Source organism: Taudactylus pleione, unplaced genomic scaffold (assembly GCF_031769625.1).
Source record: "Taudactylus pleione unplaced genomic scaffold, aTauple2 ptg000106l, whole genome shotgun sequence".
In the NCBI taxonomy this organism is placed as follows: domain Eukaryota; kingdom Metazoa; phylum Chordata; class Amphibia; order Anura; family Myobatrachidae; genus Taudactylus; species Taudactylus pleione.
In genome coordinates, this window is record NW_028284508.1 from 1390252 (window position 1) to 1410572 (window position 20321).

Below are 20321 nucleotides of genomic sequence, written 5' to 3' on the forward strand. Positions count from 1 at the left end.
ATTCGGGAATACATCTAACAGCTACTATTAGCCTAATTTCAGCCAATTACCTACCTATGCTACGATAATTATCATTAATATTAAACAATTGGATGATGTACAATGTGTCATGGATGGGCAGACTTTCTGCCTTAACCACTTGCCTGGCATGGTCGTAACAGATACAATAATCCCAGAAAGATATTTTTCCCAAACGCCAGTGATGGTGTGTGATTAACTCCCCTCCTTGTGCACAATGGCAGCACACCCACTGGAAGTATTGCCAAACTTCCAACAAAAACAGAGATTAAAACAAGAATAGTGGGAGGCGCCCATGAACACAATTCAAGGATTGTAATATAAATAATCTTTAATATAAGCTCATATACCAGAGTTTCAAATAAACATGCAAATACATGAATAAAACTCCAGGGAGTATAAAATTCTATACACAGTATCTCTTAGGATCAAATGTTATAATGTAAAAAAAAATAAAAAAAAAATTAACAAATAAAAAAGAAATGATTTTCTCCAGTATTTCTCAGCTTGTAAATCTAGATCTCAGGGCCTGATTCAGACTCAGTCGCTCTGACAGAGCGCTCACTCTGAATCAGGGCCAGGGTTTTGGGGCTTTTTTTAGAACGGCCTCCTGGCCGCTCGCATAGCTGTGGGTGACCACCCACAGCTACAGCGAGCGGCCATGATGATGGTCGCAATGGTCAAGACCATCGCGACCATCGTGCTTGCGATGAGACCCTTGTGGTAATGTCTCGTGGCCGCAAGCCCCAGAGAGATTTTGGCTCTAACAGAGCCGGAATCTCTCCACTGACATCACTCGTGATGTCAGTGGGGCCACCCCCAAACTGCAGGCGTTCACATGGGAACGCCTCCATTTGGGCAGCCACCCCCTGGCCCGCCCACCAAAGGGGGCGAAATGTCACTCAACATCGAGAGCTCGCCCCCTTTGGTGCGAGACCCTGAGCGACGGATTGCCCATCGCTAGCCGGCTCTGTCGTGCGCATGCGCTGTGGGCGACCATCTACCTGGTTGCGAGCGCTCAGCGCTTGCGACTGGGTCTGAATCAGGCCCTCAGATCCAATGCATCCACATGGACAAACGTTGAGCCTGGTATTAAAAATGCCCAATTAGCAACAGTGTGTCTGACAGCTGGGAGAAAGCCACTATTGCAGCATTAGATGGTTTAAATGAATGGCCCAGATAACTAAATGGCTGACATTGTTCCACAGCGTATTTAGGTATGCAATGTCCAATTAGCAACAGTGACTCTGAGAGCTGGTGAGGTGATAAAAGGTGGAGGGGACAGATATAGGACACTATGCCGTCAGGAAGCTGCTTGGATATTAAAAATTCAATCCCTGCAACCACAGGGATTAAATGAGACAATTGATTTAGAATTTATTTTATATATATCAAATAAATTCTAAATCAATTGTCTCATTTAATCCCTGTGGTTGCAGGGATTGAATTTTTAATATCCAAGCAGCTTCCTGATGGCATAGTGTCCTATATCTGTCCCCTCCACCTTTTATCACCTCAACAGTGATGGTACTCTGTTTGGAACCAGATTTCTTGCTCAGGGGATTGATAAAGAAACTGGGTGCTAGTATACTCTTAGAGGGGTATTCAATATGAAACGTTAACTTCACTGTCGAAGTTAACGTTTCATATTGGAGATTTTACCTGCATTAAAGTATCAGGCACGCTCCCGCTTTTCCCCGTGTTCAATATGAAATTAACGAAAACGGGATCCTCCGAAGTGGGATTTGCGTAAAGTTACGAATATTTCCTCAAAAAAATTGCAGGACCCCCTTAAAGTTGTAAAAACATGGGGGATCACTATGGGTACCCCCGTTTTAGCCTTTAAATGAAAGTCGGGGATTTAAATAGCCGCAGCAGGTGTTTTTTTTCCCGACATTGAAGAAGTGTTGCAGAAGAGCACTTAGGTTATTTTTTTCGTTTTTTTAAGTGGTGCCATCAATTTTGGGGTACATGAAAATGGGTACTAGCATATTTTTAAGTCCCTAAAGTAAGTTTTTAAAAATTCTGCATTTGTGCACCTGCCGCTATAAATCTATTCTACAAAACACCTGCCGCATACTTGCAGAATAGCCCTGAACCTATTTCCCTATTGTTAAACAATTTTTTCCCATTTTTTTTTTTTTCACCCCAATTTTTAATTTTATTCTTTTCGGGTGTCCCTATTTTTTTTTTTTTTTTTTACAGTTCTTTTTTAAATGTCATTCCCAGGGGTGCAGGCTATTTTTTTTTAAGCCTGCACCCCTAAACCCCAATTCTGCACTTTTTTTCGACACCTATTCAATGGTGAAAAGTTACCCCCGTTTTTTATCAAAGACTTTTCAAAACTGCGATAAGTCTTTGAAATTGAATACGGTGTAAAACTAAAACCTGCGATAATGACGTCATAGCCCCGATATTAACGCAAAAACAATGTTTTCGCTCCCATATTGAATGCCCCTATAAAGATTCTTAGCTCTCTTAAAAACTACTTTAGGTTTCTTCTCTAGACTTCTGGCCAGCACTGGATCAGTAAATAATAATTTATAATTGGTCTAAACTATATTGGTGATTTTGTTAGCTGCTATGTTGTATTTAGAAATAAAGGATAAGCCATAGTCTGAACTAACATGCTCTTCTGTAATAGGCCGAGCCCCAGTACTCTCTACCTCCCCAGGTCCTATGGGCTTAACAGTGCCGTCATTCTCAACCCTTATATGTTGGAAGCTGATAGGTAATAGTCTATTACCACTATATAATGGACTAATATATATATATATATATATATATATATATATACACACACACACACTTGTGTAAAGTGCCCCTTTTATGATCATGTGATTGAGTCCAAGCGAGAGAAGATGGGAATATATGATTGGTTTAGAAACAAACTAATGAAACATTTGACCCCATTGGTATACATGTATTAAATATATATGGACTTTCCCTATTTGGATCTAGATCATCGGTATTCCCAATATTTTGTTGTGTCTGCTTACATGCAGTAAATATATGTACATTTTTCCAATTTAGATTTAGACTATTGGTACCTCCACCTTATACTGATGTGATGTTGTGTTTGTCTATTTGAGAGTAGTGACTCATTGACACGAGTTAGAATTATATGTCGCAATATGGGATCCCTTTCCGTAACTACTGTTCTCCATTTTAGTCATCCTGTCAAATTTATGGCACTCCCCGTGGGTTATTTAGATCATCCTGTCTATCATAGAGTTTCATTTTGTAGACCCTATAACCATATTAGATTCTTGGTATAAATAATGTTTTCATATCTAGCACGCTCATGCATGTTCCTATGCTTAACTGACTGTATTCTTTTTATTTTTATATTTTATTGTTGTTCCTAGAATATAAAGAATGTATATCTATAACATATATTATATTTATTTATATGTGTCTCTTAACCAGATTTAGAAATTTTCATGGTTGTAGAAAAAGGATGGGGTATACACCATGTGTCAGCACTCTGCTTTGAATGAAAAAAACATCCTCACTTGTAACATGTGAACTAGAGAATTTGCCTAAGTAAGAACATCTGGAGATCAACAATTAAACTAATTGTTCCAGCTATTTAGTCTAGCCCTGACTCTCAGACCTACACTTCCACCTCTTGAAAAAGCAGCCCTGGTGCTGAGAAACGCGTTGAGGAAAACGGACTTTCTTTGTGAGCTGAGCCCAGCCGCTGACCACTTACACTCCTTGGACATACTGCCACAGATTGCCGCACACTCCTCCGGACTGTATGTTCACAGTAGCTGACACCCCATGTGACCCGCGCAGCCCCCTGGACAGCGACATGCTAGGAGGGCTACGAACGGGGCTCCCATCAGGGGGACAGCCTTGCCGAACACCATCCTCAAGCTCATGTTCCCGGAGCTGCCCATATCAGCAATTGAATGCCGCTGAAGCGGCAGGACAGACACAAGGGGAGTGAGTACAGTGGAGCAGTGCATGTTCCTCATAGCGCAACTTAACACAGCTCTGCATCTGAATCACATACTGAAACACGTTGTGGAACACTGCTAGCCATTTAGTTATCTGGGCCACTCATTTAAATCATCTAATGCTGCAATAGTAGCTTTCTCCCAGCTTTCAGACACACTGTTGCTAATTGGGCATTTTTAATACCAGGCTCAACATTTGTTCATGTGGATGCATTGGAACCGAGATCTCTATTAACAAGCTGAGAAATACTGGAGAAAAACATTTTATTGTATTTGTTTATAATGTAAAAAACAAAAAAAAATGAATAAACATTTGATCCTAAGAGATACAGTGCACAGAATTCTATACTCCCGGGAGTTTTATTCATGTTTTTGCATGTTTATTTTAAACTCTGGTATATGAGCTTATATTAAAGATTATTTATATTATAATCCTTGAATTGTGTTCATGGGGGCTGCCCACTATTCTTGTTTTTAACAACAATACCAGACTAGGCTTTCCCTGACATGGTCGTATCTGATACGACCAGTCAGAAAAGCTCTGTGGGTGGCTGCTGGAAAATAATTTTCCAGCAGCCACCAATCACAGAGGGACCTCCTGGTCCCTCTGCACACTTTAGACCTCATTCAGAGTCGGTCGTAGCGGCCGCACGGTCGTAAGGGAAAAGGGTCCGGATATGCAAATGATGCACTCGCAAGTTGCGTCGTTAAGATGGGATCGTTAGCTGGACGACCAAGGGGAGGATGCGGCCGTAAGACTAAAAATACGCACCCTTCTCGTTCGCATTACACGTCATCTCCGGGCATATAAGGATTAATTGAGACCATCGGGAACCATCGGAGCTGGTCGTAGAGCTAAAGGTTGACCATACCCTCTCTTAAGCTCTACGATTAAGTCAGTGTAAAATCCTCCCATGTCACGTGTGCTATGACACTACTTTGTTAATTATGCACTCCCATAAAACGCCGTTTGCATAGTCAGGCACGCCTGCGTTCGGATCTCCACTCCCCCGTTAAGCACCTTCCCCTGTTACCACCCACAAACGCCTCACCCTGTCACTCAAACTAACGACCTGGCCAAGTTCAAGGAGAGAGATATTTCCGATCGTAACAGCTAGTTTGCGCACGCGTATTGTGAATTTTACGCATGTGCAGTTTAGCGAACATCGGTGGCGTACGACCGTGCCGCAACGACCGACTCTGAATGAGGTCCTTTGTCCCTCCCCGTGGGCCGATCACTGCAGTGATTGGCCAGCCCAGCGCCGGCACACCCACCCCCCGGCGGCTGCAGAGAGGACAGAGCAGAGAAGGCAGTGCTGACAGCGCTGTCCTTCTGTACCTCCTCTGGCTAGCAGCAGCGGCTCCTGACAGTGCAGAGAAGGTAGCGCTGAGAGCGCTGTCCTTCTCTCCCTCCTCCTCCTAGCAGCAGCCCAGCGGCTGCTGACAGGGCAAGGAAGGCAATGCTGACAGCGCTGTCCTTCTCTCCCTCCAACTACGGCTAGCAGCAGCCGCCGGGCAGAGAAGGTAGCGCTAGCAACGCTGTCCTTCCCTCACACCACCTCCGCTATCAGCAGCCTCTCCCCCATTTTTGAATCCCCACCCCATGAATAAAGCAGAGCCCTGGCCATAATATAAATGCGTGTGCATATATATAATATATATATATATGTACTATATATATATATATATATATATATATATACATACACACACTATATATATGTACATATATATATTCAGCTGTGGTCACAATCGATGTTTCTAATGATGGCCATCACTACTATATACCATAGAAATTGCCATTTTTATGGTATACAGCGTTTAAAAAAATATTTTTTTTTTACAAAATCGTGTTGGATGAGTTTTAAAAAGCTGTTCCTGTCCTAATTTAAAAATTAAAAAAAAAAACGACAATTTCGGAGCGGTTTTTGGAAAAATAGTCAGTCAGTTAAGTGGTTAAAGATGGTTGTATTACCAAAATGATTGTATTTATTTCGAACAATACCCATATTAGTTCCAAACTATGTCCTTCTTAAGATCCAAAAACTTTTTACCAACTATATTTGGAAAGGTAAGAAACCAAGATTGACAAGGAAACAATTATCTCTTCCAAAAGCGGAAGGAGGCCAGGGACTCCCAGACTTACACTGGTACCAAATAGCGTCATTATTATCACAACTAACCTCTTGGTTTTCAAAAGAGAAATTAATGCCCTGTGTCCAGCTTGAATGTGATATGATTTCCCCGTCTCCGCTCACTGATTGTCTTTGGTTGCCATCACATGTTAAAATACCGTGGATTGAAAGATCCACAGCGGTTTCCACATCCCGAAAAGCTTGGTTGGAATTTATAAACATGACCTCGAATACTAGTCTGCCTTCCACCAATTTTACTCTGGAGGGGTTGGCTGCCCGAATACCTAATTTAAACCTGGTGACATGGAAAGCACAAGGTATAATCTGCCTTAAAGAAATTACAACTATTCTACCATATACCCAAATCCTAACACCTCTTTTAGAGAGTTTTATAAATACTTACAAATCAGATATTGGTTAAAAAGTATAACCCCAACCCCACACATTGTTCATGAGCTCCCTAAAATTCTACTAAATCAACTAGCAAAACAAATAGCAAAGGAGGCATCCCATGGTGGTACACCTACCTAATTACCCCTACAGAATTTACTAAACCTACAACAATATTGAAATGGGAAGCAGACCTTTCTTGGGTCTTTACTGAAGAAGACTGCTGTTTAATATTTAAAACCAGCTTTAAAACTAGCTATAAATTACACCTATTCACACTAACAGAGAGGAGATCTGGAGACCACCACGGACATCTCACACCTCGGCAACACCAGATGGGCCGCGAACACATGACTGACCCGGAAGCGACAGGAGGAGATAAGCTAGAAAACTACAAGCCGGTAAGGGGTGAGAGCAGAGCACTGTAGAGACCTGAGGAGGCAAGTCTCAATTTGAAGGGGGGTAACAGTACCTGGTTCCCCGAGCCACAACCGTTTTATCCCCCACATAGACATCAGTGGTCCTTCCAGTGCTGAGTGTCGGTTCAGTCCAGGCGTTCACCGGCGCACTGCACACCTAGGACACTGTGTCAAAGAGAACCACCCCCCAGTAACTCCAGTACTGTACTCCTACCCCAAGAATCATATCCCGGGCAACAACATCTGTGCACACCATTACTTAACTAACAACCATCAAATTGTGAGACGCCGCATTATCTGGCTGGAAATACCGATCATCCCTAGGTAAGTACTAACTAACCTAACCTACCCCCCTAACCCTCCCTTAGGGGTGCCTAACCCTAACCTCCCCCCCAAGTGTATACAAAACAGAAATACTTTTGCTATCGGCGCTAACAATAATATACTGCAAATCCATGTGTGTGCAGCAAATAAAACAAAGGGGATTTTGTCATGATTTGATCAAAGCATTTAAGCCTGCAGCCCAGCATCAAGGGACCCCATTGTTCTGTAGGTCCCTAACACTAGCATATATGCCCAGCACATCATTACTTTGCAGTTAAATGTACTCACCTCCTAGATACAGAGGGATACATCTATACAGGGGCTGGCTGTTAGCCACACCCAACTAGGATTTTTATAGCCTTAATTGAAAGCTGCCATGATAGCACAAGGCAAAATTTTTAAACAAAACAGAAAAGAAATATGCCTGCGCTTGGTTTTACCCCTATCATACATGGTACCAGCAGCATGGCAATATTAATGCCTCCCCCCCCAAGTGCCTAACCCTAATCCCCCCTCTAAGTGCCTAAACCAAACCCCCCCCTTCCCCTAGCCTAAACCTAAGTCCCCCGGGGGGGTGCCTAACCCTAATCCCCCCTTCCCCTAGCCTACCCCCCCCCCCCGGGAGCCCTAAACCTAGCCATCCCCCGCTCGCGGTGCCCAGCATCCCTTCGATTGGGTTGCCGGGTGCTGGTCTCCCGGCGTAGAGGTAATGACAGGCGTCTAGATTTTATATGCCTGTCATTTAACCCTAGCCGGGATTGAGGAGTCGGGAAGCTGGCGGTCGGTATTGCGGCCGCCGGCATCCTAAACGTATACCGTCCCTGCATGTGCCGGTTGATACATTCCAGCGTTATGATTTCATCTTGAAAAATGGAGGGTAATACCATGCCCAGGACTCATTGCGATCATTAATAAAGTGGCCACTTAGAGCTTCAGCTTTCCCCCATCCCCTTGATAATTTGCCCGTTTCTGGGTGACCTGGATTTTATAGCTTACAGAATTTATCCAATTAGTTTCACGTACGTGATAAAGTTTTGCCTGCTGGACTTTTAACCTATATCGCGTATTTTAGCAGTGGAAACTTATCGTGCGCGTCCCCGAGATTCGCCCTAATCAATTCTAAAAGACGCGAAAAAGGCAACAGCTCTGCTCTCCCTGGCAGTTACCTCACCTCAGCGCGGCCACCAACTGCCGTTTTTCTCTAGTTCAATCCTTGAGCCTGCCACATTACTGTCCCCTAATGTCCACCGCCGCTGAGGGGGCCAGTGAAAAAAGGTCCCTGAACCCCAAAGACAAAATGAAATCATAGCCTATATTAGACAATGGCAGGAGGCACCTTATACCTTCACATTTTTGTAGGTGCACCTCAGCATAGGTAGGAATACAGAGTCTTGGTGGGGTGCCACATGTATGCACTTGCCGAATGCTGGGTTCTGTTGCCAGCGATTAATGCGCTTGTGGTATCCCAGAATAGTAATGTAAAACACCACAAGGGTAATATGGATCCCACACAGATGTCTCTAATTGGGGGTCATCAACTTCTAACAACAACCCACACATCAGCAGTGAAATTGAGTGGACCATGCCCACACACTCTGGTAGCACAACGACAGTGTCAGGACCAGGGCCAGTGCCAGCCTGAGGCACATGTTGCTGGTGGGAAAGCTTAGCAAGCGCATGCAGGAGATAGTAAAAGACCAGACCCCTGTGACAGGTCTCCTGAGGTAGCCGTTGAGAGGCAGGAGCTGCGCTGCTGCTGGCTGTGTCTGCGGTAACGGTGTGTGATCAGCAGCGGGGAGACAGGCAGCGGTGTGAGGCGTGACTTATTAGATCAGTAACTGCTCTGCTCGTCAGTGCTGAGGCAGTTGGAGATATCCCCGTCCGACATCTGAAGTGGAGGCAGAAACAGTCAAGAGTAACAGGCTGAGAGGAAGTGTCTGACAGAAATCCAGAGACTGCTGTGGGAGCTCTCCAGAGGGATCAGGTCCTAAAATACAGTGACTCCAGGGAGGTGGATGAATATATTACATATAGGCCTTATTATCCAGCTTGCTGTAAAGAACAAGCAGCCTTGCTGACAGGTATACCTTAAGTCACAAGCATCATACAAAAGTTATTTAGAATGCTGTGACTGCAGGGACGTCCATAATAGAGAGCCACGCAGATTGCAAAGTCAATCATCAATGCAGAAACTTGTCACTCTATACTAAAGAGCCAGCAAATATTGTAGAGCCAGTTATTAGCACAGGACCAGTTACCATTACCAAGCCATTCTATCTACTGTACTAATTACAGAACTAAAATATACTGCAGAGCCAATAGTTAGTTACTTAAAGGTGCCCATCCACTTAAAGATCTGAAAAAGACTGCACAATTACGACATTGTAATCGTGCAGTCGTTTGTCAGTCTGTGATGAGCCTGCACTGAACGAGCAGTCGTTCAGTGCAGGGTCATCAATCATCTACAAACATGCTGAACCTGACGATGTCATCAGGTTGTCCAGCATGTTTGCCCGATGATAGATGTCTGAACGACCAGCGGGCATGCACATCGCTGGTCGTTTTAGACATTTTTGCAAATGATTTATGAACGATAACGATATCGTTCAATCCCTCACATAAATAGTCTAGTGGATGGGCACCTTAAGAGTCCAGTCTAATGTACGGTTTACACTGAACATCTCCTGGATATAAAGAGATATAACAATATTGTAAATAAATACATTTATGCCAACGAAGAAGAGTTTCCATTTCAGCAACAATTATTATAACCAGCTACCCCCTCTTCAAGTAAAAAGGATTGAATTACTGTATAAAACACAATTTTACTACTCTTCATCCAGAATTTATTTTAACAACTAAAACATGTGTGTTTTAAGACATTTTAAGTGCACCAACAAGTTTCATTTGACAAATCAACACCGGTTTTAATAACGGGTTATGTACCAATAACAGATTTATCTGTTCAGATATCGCTGTATGTAAAGTATTGCGTTAAGTAGTGAGGAGTAGGTAATAGGGATGTGTTTTTAAGTGCAGTACCTATTTAGTCAAAGGAGTATAGGTGATATTTTGGAAAATGTCTACAGTTTTTTTTTAACTTTAATGACTTAAGCTGTCCATCCACTAGGCGATGCGGAGGACGACGGCACAATTACGACGCCGTCGTCTTCCGCGGGGTGAAGTGCATACAATGAACGTTGAGATGTTCAGTGTATGAAGATCAATCATCCCCGAACATGGTAACCTGACGGCGGTCGTCAGGTTGACCGTCATGTTCGGGCGATGATTGATGTTAAAAAACGACCAGTGGGCGCGCGCATCGCTGGTCGTTTTTAGCTTTTTACTGCCCGATTACCAAGCGATGGGAGCGATAATGACCGTGGTTATCGCTCCATCGCTAGGTTTAATCGCCTAGTGGATGGGCAGCACAAAACTGCTTGTTAGTGTGTCGATGTTTTAGATGTATATGCCTAATATTCTAAAAGGTGCCGTTATATGGACTAGAAGTGCTCCTGTCTAATAAAACGGAGAAGTTATCTAAAAACCTGTGTGAATATTGTGTCAGGGGTTTGGTTGCCTTTACCTCTCTGCCATGGAAGAAAGAAAGGATTCAACCTGTTTCATTTGAACGAACCTATGCAAACCATCAGACTCTTAATGGAGGTGTTACTCACAGTGCTTTACAATTGGGGGCAAACAGTAATATAACAAGATAAGATAGACAAAAAGGTAAAAGGGTCATGCTCAACAGCAACAAAAGGACAGTCATCAGGTCTTTGTAACAATAAATACTCCCAACAAATAAAAATGTTCCATGCAGTCATGTCTGCAAAATTAAGGATGGCCTTTCACTACATAACTAATCTTTCTAAGCAGGGTTGCATATTTAAAAAAAACAAAAAACTCACATTCGTAAGGATCCTGCCAGCGCATTCGACCTGCACCACACCCTATTACATAAACCCCATAATATGGAAATTATATTGCCAAGACAACAAAATACTGGCTGTACATTTATTTCACAATTTATCCAGACTACTGTATATGCATTTCATTAAAATAAGCGTGTCTACTTAACAAATAAAGAAATATTTTTAAAAACTCACATTATGATGTAGAAGAGGATGTTGCTTTCATTTTGAGAGTTGGAGATTGTCTTTCATCTGTCAAAGCGGATAATCAAAGAAAAAACACCATCCCGGGAGTTAAAGAAGCTTGAGTTGCAAGTTTCTGTTCTTTGATTTAATATGGACCGTAATGATAGACCTCCCTCCAATGCCAAATGAATAAACAGGTTCAGAAGGCTCCCAAATTTTCCCAGATCTCCCACATGCCGCCCACTTCCTAGAGAAGTGGACAGGATGGGTAGATAATACCACTAGGAATCGCGATTTGTATGGAGGGGGTGGGGCTAAAATGACATGATTGCATGATTTTAGCCCTACCCCTCCATACGGACTCTCAAAACGTGCAATTTTGCTGTGATGGGGCAAGGCCGGGCTTTCACGTAGTTGATGCCCGCCCCATCATGCCAAAATGTTGCGATTAGTGAGTCTGTATGAAGTGGGGGGATAATATGATTCGGCCGCGTCATTTTAGCCCCGTCTCCTCCATACGGATGCCATTTCCTGGAGGTATAATCTCCCCATCTCCTGCCCACTTCTCTAGGAAGCAGCCAGCATGCGGGATAATCGCCCAAATCTTCCGGGGCTGCGAGGGAAGTAGCCAGCCTAAACTCCTCTCCGGGGCTTCATGTAGTAGGCAATCATGAGCAGAATAAAGTCTCAATGTAGTAATTAAATGTCTTAATGAAAGGAAGGTAATTACACAAACTGCCATGCGGCCGGCGGTATTTCATACTGAATACGATATGTATATCCCTTATCCCAAATTGGAATACAACATATTTTATCCTTTATTGCAGGGTAAGAATAGGTTATATTTAGTATTTTGCACAGCACTTAGTAGTAGGGCCTAGAGTCCAAGACAAGTGCAAGTTTTTGTCGAAAACGCATCTAAGTTACAATGTGGTGTGACTAGGACGCACCAGGAGACTACTGATTAATTTGATATGTGACACTGGTATATCTGTGTGCAAATGAGACTGTAAACAGAACTCAGGGTCTCATTCAGACCCGCTCGCAGGCGCCTCAGTCGTGCGCATGCGCGAGACCCGGCGAGCGACGGGGAAGCTGTCGCTCGGGGTCTCGCACCAAAGGGGGCATGCTGACGATGGCGATTGACAGCACGCCCCCTTTGGTGGGCATGCTGGGGGCGTGGCTGAACAGACGGAGGCGTTCCCATGGGAACGCCTACCGTCTGGGGCCGGCCCCACTGACATCACTAGTCATGTCAGTGGGAGTGCTTTTGGCTCTGATAGGGTCTCGTCGCAAGCCTATGGTCGCAAGCCCGATGGTCGCGATGGTCTTGACCATCGTGACCATCATCATGGACGCTCGCATAAGCTGTGGGTGGTCACCCACAGCTATGCGAGCGGCCAGGAGGCCGCACCAATTTTAGGTAGGTCGGACCTGATTCAGAGCGAGCGCTCTGGTCAGAGCGTCCGGCTCTGAATCAGGCCCTCAGTGTGGGAAAAAAGCTGTGGCCGCTGCATTGTAGCACTTCCATGCTGACTGAGAGACTAAGGGCAGTATTCAATTAGTTTTGCATGCCGGACTTTTCGTCTACGCATATTTTAGCTACGTGTCCTGTATTGTATTGTTCTGTAAGTCACTTGTATACAATTTGTTTTTGTACTTTGTAAGGCGCTGCGGAACACTTGTGGCGCCATATAAATAATTGATAATAATAATAATAATAATGTGGAAATTCATGGCTATTTTATTCAATATATTTAATCCACTCAACTGCCCATGCACAGTACTTCATCACAATAGTAATATATCAGGTTACAAACCAGTGGTTACATTGGAGCAGCAGTTCCACAATCATGCTCTGAACAGTTTATCTCACATTATCAACTCTTCATCCGGGGACACTTCCATTGCAGCTCACAACTGTTTACTAGACCAGGAGCCTTTTTTGTAGCTATACATTACATGGGCTGAGGTCAGTAAATGTATGTTTGTGTAATTGCAAACAGACAACCAGACACAAATACACCTGAAATATCCATATTAATTGTGAGTAGTCATGTGCGGGTGCAACTGCATTAAGGATGATGGCGAATTCGCGGCTGAGGCAGATAGGAAGAATTGTGATGGAATCTGAGATGCACACAAAAATAAGGATGCTACTTACACACACTTCTAAAAAAAGTAAATTATAAACATTAATAGTGTTCATGCTAGCACCCTGCACCTGTCACAGAGAACTCTGTGATGGTTTTAGGTTATTTAGTAGTAGAAAGGACAACTTTAAGCAAGGCTTGCAAGGAAAAGTGTGGAAAGTGTGTAGGCAATTATCAAGACCATATAAGAACAATATCCTATATGCTGCTGACATTTTATGGCACATTATAAATAAAAGATAATAATAAAAGTGGGGCTGGTGTAGATTTGTTAGTAAAATGGGAATAAAATACTATTTTAATAAAAATAAGCATAGTCATACACATTTTGAGATGCGTATGCCATGCAAAGTCACACAATTAGCCCCCACCACTGAGGTCTCAGCACTTACCTGTACAGCAGCTCCATCTCATGTCACTGTGGGAGCCGGGGTAAGCAGCAGTCTCTGTCCTCTTTTGACAGATTTACTCTAAAGCTACTGTAGGAACACACTATACGATAGGTCATGCAATCTTGGTACTTTCAACTAATCTACACAATCATCGTATAATGTGTACACCCAATTTGTCGTGTACACACATAATTCGTGGCATTGTCCCATTGGATGTTCTGCATGTCAGATGGGACGATTCCATTGACGACGTGGTTTTGTTACATGAAGCATGTAACTATATATTGCGTCGTTGTACGGTCGACCATGTAGTATGTATGGCAATGTGATATATTGTAATACTGTATCGCCACATTGCACCATCGTTCAGGCGTATACCGCGGTTAAGTCTTTCCCTACCTCTAACGAAAATGTTGACATTTTGCAGGTGTCGACATTAACAGTGTAGACATTTTAACCAAGTCTATATCAATGTCTACCTTCTGTTGTTGACAATGTAAATGGTGACTTTCTAAATTCAGAATACTGTTTAACATTCTTCATCACAGCTTAAGTGCCCATTGCCCGGATTTAAATCTTCAAGTTGTAAGTTTTATTATGTGACGTCGTCCAAAACCATCCAGTGGAAGGCCCAGAACAGGTTCCCTAGGTCAAAGTTCTGCCCTGTGCACTCCGCCGTGAGGTCTGACCGCATCCCAGACCAATTTCCACCCATCTGTGACGTTTTTATACAAATCCATCCAGTGGAAAGCCCAGAACAGGCTCCCCAGGTCAAAGTTCTGCCCAGCGTCCACCCAGCGTCTGACTGGGACCTCAATTTTAGTGGGAAACAATTTTACCACTGTACAAAGTTTTTGTCCAAATTCATCTAATGGAAGGCTCAAAACAGGCTCCCGGGTCAAAGTTCTGCCCAGTGTACACCAACATGAGGTCCAACCGGGACCCTAACCCCCTAAAACCTGGCCAGGATCTAACTGGACCACCTCGCGTTGGTTTCATCCTAAATTGTGCAGGTGTGTTCGAATGCATAACCGGGAGACAAACAGACCAATTAATTTTATATACAAGAATTGTCGTTGGTCTAATAGTTATTTAGTTTAAAAAAAGTAACCTATGTAAGACTTAACAGCTTTAAATTGAGAGCTGTGGAAGATATTCACCAACAAACACTAAAGAGATATAAAAAAAAAAATTATTATATATATATATATATATATATATATATATATATATATATATACATACATACATACATATATACACACACATATACACACACACATACATGCTACTAGAGCAAAGTATTTATGTCATGCAGTAATATATTATACTTCTTCTACATGCATGACACAGATAATCATGGAAGCCCCTGGTAACCCAAGTAGAGATTGTAATCCTTGTTTAATATCGTATAAAATTACCATTTGTTAATTTCAAACACATAGGGGGTCTATTCAGCAATAATTTTTTTACATAAAAAATACGGAAACTATGCGTTTCGTCCATGGGAATTCATCATCCCCGTGACCAGACCTTGCCTCTTGGACATATGAAATAATCCACCTCAACTTTGTCCACTCAGTTAAGCTGCTAATTTATTTATTTTTAAAAAAGGAATGCTTCCTTTTTTAAATTGCATGAAATATTTTTTATTCTGATCCTTCTTTTATATTCCTATATTAAGTTATCCATTTTAATAGCTTATATTGCTCACTTCTATAATATTATATATTCCCTATGTTCTCTCCCCCAGCCCCTTTTCCTCCCAATATAGGAATTTGTGTCTCTTAATAAATTGTTTATTATTTGTTTATACATATTTATGCACTGGCACTTTATTTCTATGAATTTTATCTTGGGTTATTTCATTTATGAATATTTATATTAAATTCACGCTATGAGCACATTTTAGCAACTTAGTCGCTCTCAAGTCAATCCACTTTCTATATTTATATATAAATGTTAAATATAATCGCACATAAATATACATGTATACAGGCTAGTATAAAGCCTGTATACACATATCAAAAAATTTTGGCAGGCGGGAGCTGTACTTACCTGTCGGCGGTCACCGCAAGCAGGGACGGAGACTGTTCCCGAGTGCATGACTGAGCATGCGCAGAGGAACAAACATAAAGGATTGTTTTCGGAATCCCGAAAACGTCTTCTGTGACATCGCAGGGACAGCGTGTTACCGCAACCGCTGTCCCTGCTCAAAATATTGCTGCATAGCTTCTATATTTTATCATAATTGATAAAATCTTGTGACGATGTTGTCCAATAATATTCTGGGCAACATCGTCAATCTTGCTGAATAGACCCCATAATCATGTTGATTAATGTATGAAAATAACAGTTTCAAAGTGGCTTAACTGAAGTGCTTGACACTGCTCTGGGTGACGTTTAGAAAGTAGTAAATATAAAGAACAAGACAGGCACTGTCTCTGACACATACCGAATACAAATATTCAGTGAAGAGCTGTTTATGACCGAGCTACGGAGTCTGTACCTCTTAAGCAAATGGGCTTTGCCTCGTAGTGAAATTAGGTGGAGCCAGACAGACCGACATCCTAGACGTCGTAATAATAAATATGCCCAAATGGTGCTTCTTTGTAAATGCACCTAAAAGCTCCCACAGATGATGATGGTTCACGTTCTACTTTAGATAACAGAACATTACCCCTGGAAGGATTTACAAGACATCTGTGATACAGTTCAGATTTTCCCCCAATTTGCCACTTACCATCTGAACTAACAGTATCGTAGGGATCCCGCAAACTCTGTCCTGTGTTCCGGTAATCCACACTGTTAAAACCTTCCACGTTGTCATATTCCAGCTTTTCATTGTCATCTACTGGGACTACTGTAAAATGGAACATTGCTTTATACTATTAAATTACTACTTAAAGTTCCAGTTACAAACCAGCCAACGTAGCTTCACTGCACTTCCAAACACATTCCAAACCCATGGTCTCACTTCCTCCCAGTAAATTACCATATTCCCTCCCACCTAACTACCACTGACAGAGCTGTGAGGCAAACGGCATTATATACAGTATATAAAGTATTATTTTCATGTTCATACTTTATAATGTAGTATGTTATTGTTTATTTTATAACATGACAATGTTGGCCCCAGAATTCAAAGAATATTTTTGTTGTTGAAAGAACGGGGTTTGCAAACCTTAAAAATAATTTTATGAGGTCTATTAATGCCCAATATTGTACTGAAGCATTTTTATATAATTATTGGGGCATATATATTAATAATAGGAGCAGTGCAGCAATTATTAACGGTCCATATCTCAAATTACTTTTTAATTTTTATTTAAAATTTTAACCCCTATGACTAGTGATGGACATCGGAAGCCGATGGTTAGCAACCATCGATGTTTCAGAATTGAAGCGCAGAGCCTCCCCTATCATCAGGGCCAGCTCTAGGGGTGTTCAACCAGTGCGGTCGCACAGGGGCGCCACCGTTGAGAGGCGGCACCCCTCCCCAGCATCCCGATTTCAGAGGGACAGTACCGTCGAAGTGGCCCGCGGGTGGTCAAATCGGGAGGTTGGGGACCCCCACCGCCGCAGCGGTGCCGGACCCCCGGAGTGCCCCCGGAGTGTGAATGGATGATGCTCGCGGCAACCATTCACTGACGGGAGAGGGCTGGGGGAAACCCAGCCAGTGACGGAGTGCCATGCGGGCGCGCCTCCAAATAACGTCATATTCGGACGCGTACGGCTTCGCCGCACGTGATGTTAGGGCGCCTTATCGAGGGTCGGCACAGGGTGCTCCGAACCCTGGAGCCGGCCCTGCCCATCATACTCCTGAGATTTGATATAAAAATGATTACAATAATACAAAGACGATATTTATAATTTACTAGCTGAAGGACACAGCGTTGCCCTGGTTTAAATCTTCAAGTTATTACGTTTTTTGGGGGCCCATTTATCAAAGTGTATTTGAGGTACAGTATAATCCCCGAAAATACCAGTTTTCGGGAGTTTGCATCAAATATTAAGTATCCCTCCATTATCGCTGGCAGCCACATCCCCCATAGTTTTCTTTGGGGGATGCGATACTGCCAAATTAATCAATATCTGGAATGCAATGCATTCCAGATATTGGCCCCCTTCAGCTAACGCCATCTGAAGATTACATTAGCCGCTATAACCTATGGTCTACACCGCGGTACCCTCCCCGGCTATGGCGGCTGTGCATGTGCAGTCTCAGCATACACCAACGGGAGATCCGACTGGGGCCTTTACTCCCCCTAAAACCAGGCCGGGATCCAACTGGACCACCTCGTGTTGGTTTCATCCCAATCTGTGAAGGGGTGTCCGATTGCATAACCGGACAGATAAACAAATAAACAAACAAATAGACCAATTCATTTTATATATATGATAAACATCTTCTTTGTTTATTTTAATAATTTTTATAGTTAACACTCACCAACTTTGTAGAGTTCAATGGAACTGCAGGGAGACAAGAAAATGAGGCAGCAACAGCTCAGCCTTGTTTCTGTATAGTCAGACACTGCTTGCAGGGCTGGGGGTGGGGCCACACCATGGGCGGTAAGCTGCACATAAAGAGAGCTAATAGAGAAATGCCTCTGAGTATGGGGGGCGTGCCTTGAGTCCTGGAAGTGCACTGCAGTGTTTGAGATTGGAGCTCAGTCAGCAGAAGCAAGAGAAGACACAGTGATGCAGGTAGGTTAGAGTTGTGAGGGGAGAGTTACAGTGAGTAGGGGGTAAGACATGCTCCCAGCACTCAGACCCATCTCCATATGTGCCTTCTCAGCCACTGACCTCACCGCACATCACTGGTAATGGCCAGTGGCGGCTCCAAAGGTGGGGCTGCAGCGCAATCCAAAATTTAAATAGGGGAGTCACACAAACTGCCAGTGAGTCCTGGCCGACGATGTTTGGCAGTGTTTGGGATGGCAATTGGTGTGGTTTACCCTCTTTGAATTTTGGACTGCGCTGCAGCCCCAACTCTGGAGCCGCCACTGGTAATGGCGGAGTTTGGGAAACTGTGCCCTATGTATTAACTGTAAACAGTAGGGAGAGAAGGCGCACAGAAATTGCACAGGAAAATAAATATCCACACAAGACCCCTGGTTATTAACAATTTGTCATATATTAGTATCTTATTATTGAACAGGGGGTGCCGCCATAGACTAAATTTAATCAATAGGGCAAAATGAGTCTATCTATGGCGAACTACAAATATCAAATAAAATATAACTTTTAACCAATTTCTTAAAATTGTACAGACTTTAGTATACAAATAACAAAATATATAAAATATATAGTGAGTAGAAATGGTGACAGAGATAAAAAAAATGTGCATTAAAAAGGAGAATTTCCTGCACTGTATGCCTCAAAGGAATCTTCTTATAATACACTGCAATTTTTAAATGCAATTTCTTTCATGCATTTAATGGAGCTTCATTATGCAATTATTGACACATTGAATTTACACATAGAAGAACACCCTACATATAGTGGGATTAGTTTGTATTTGAACACTGGGCATTATCCCTATTTCCATGTCCATTCTATCCCTACTGATTAAAAGAATATCTTTCTTTCTCTGTGTCGGTTTTATTTCAAATATATCACCTGCAGCTCAAGTGTATATACACTCTTCCTCATATATACCTGGCTGCGTCCTAGTTAATTCAAATCCTTCTCATAAAGTCAAATCACATACATTGTGTTTATTCCAGGGTTAATCAGAACTATCCCAATTACCAATGTGATATTCGCTGCAGTATCAGTACACCGCATCCAATCCAGCAGTAGTTGCAACATTATTGTAACATGTCAATCTGTGGTTAATTAACTGCTCTCTGTTCCTTCAACACTATGGCCCTCATTCAGAGCCACTCGCAAACAGCAGTACGCTCGTTGCGTTCCGATGTTGACTAACCGCGCATGTGTCGGTGTTACACTGCGCATGTGCGTACGGCAGATTGCGAGCTTTTTTTCTCTCGTTCCTAAAATAGCGTACAGGAAGTGACATGTCAAATGTGATTGACAGAACAGGGCGTTTTTGGGTGTTGACGGGGGTGGAGATGGAAAAACGCAGGCGTGGCGAGGCGTTTTTGGGGCGTACATACATTAGCAGATGCGAACGTCAAATGTGTTCGGACCGTCACATACGTCACTGGAACATCCTCTTTCCCTTCAAAATGCTCGCACAGTTTAGGGTCTGGATTACTCGACCACATTGGCGATGGTCTTCTCCTCCGTCCCGGGACTCCATGATTTTGCAGCGATTAATCGCGGGTGGTCACAAAAGCAATTAGTGTTGTATTGAAAACCGGCTTGGTATGTGTTTGGAAAGCAGTTTATTGGGATAGCACAAAACCGTACGCAGGTGGAAATCATACCTGCTAATGTCAGGATTACACAATCAATTG

General features: G+C 42.8%; 1 protein-coding gene across 1 annotated transcript in view; it reads right to left on the bottom strand.

Annotated features, from left to right (window-relative positions):
• The window catches only part of SLC12A4 (solute carrier family 12 member 4), a 307394-nt gene extending 290502 nt beyond the window's left edge, over positions 1-16892 (bottom strand). Inside the window, exon 1 of the mRNA XM_088470905.1 lies at positions 16640-16892. Within this exon, the coding sequence (XP_088327031.1) occupies positions 16640-16775 (136 nt within the window). The 5' untranslated portion in view covers positions 16776-16892. The remainder of the gene's footprint in view (positions 1-16639) is intronic.
• Positions 16893-20321: the final 3429 nt, after the last annotated feature.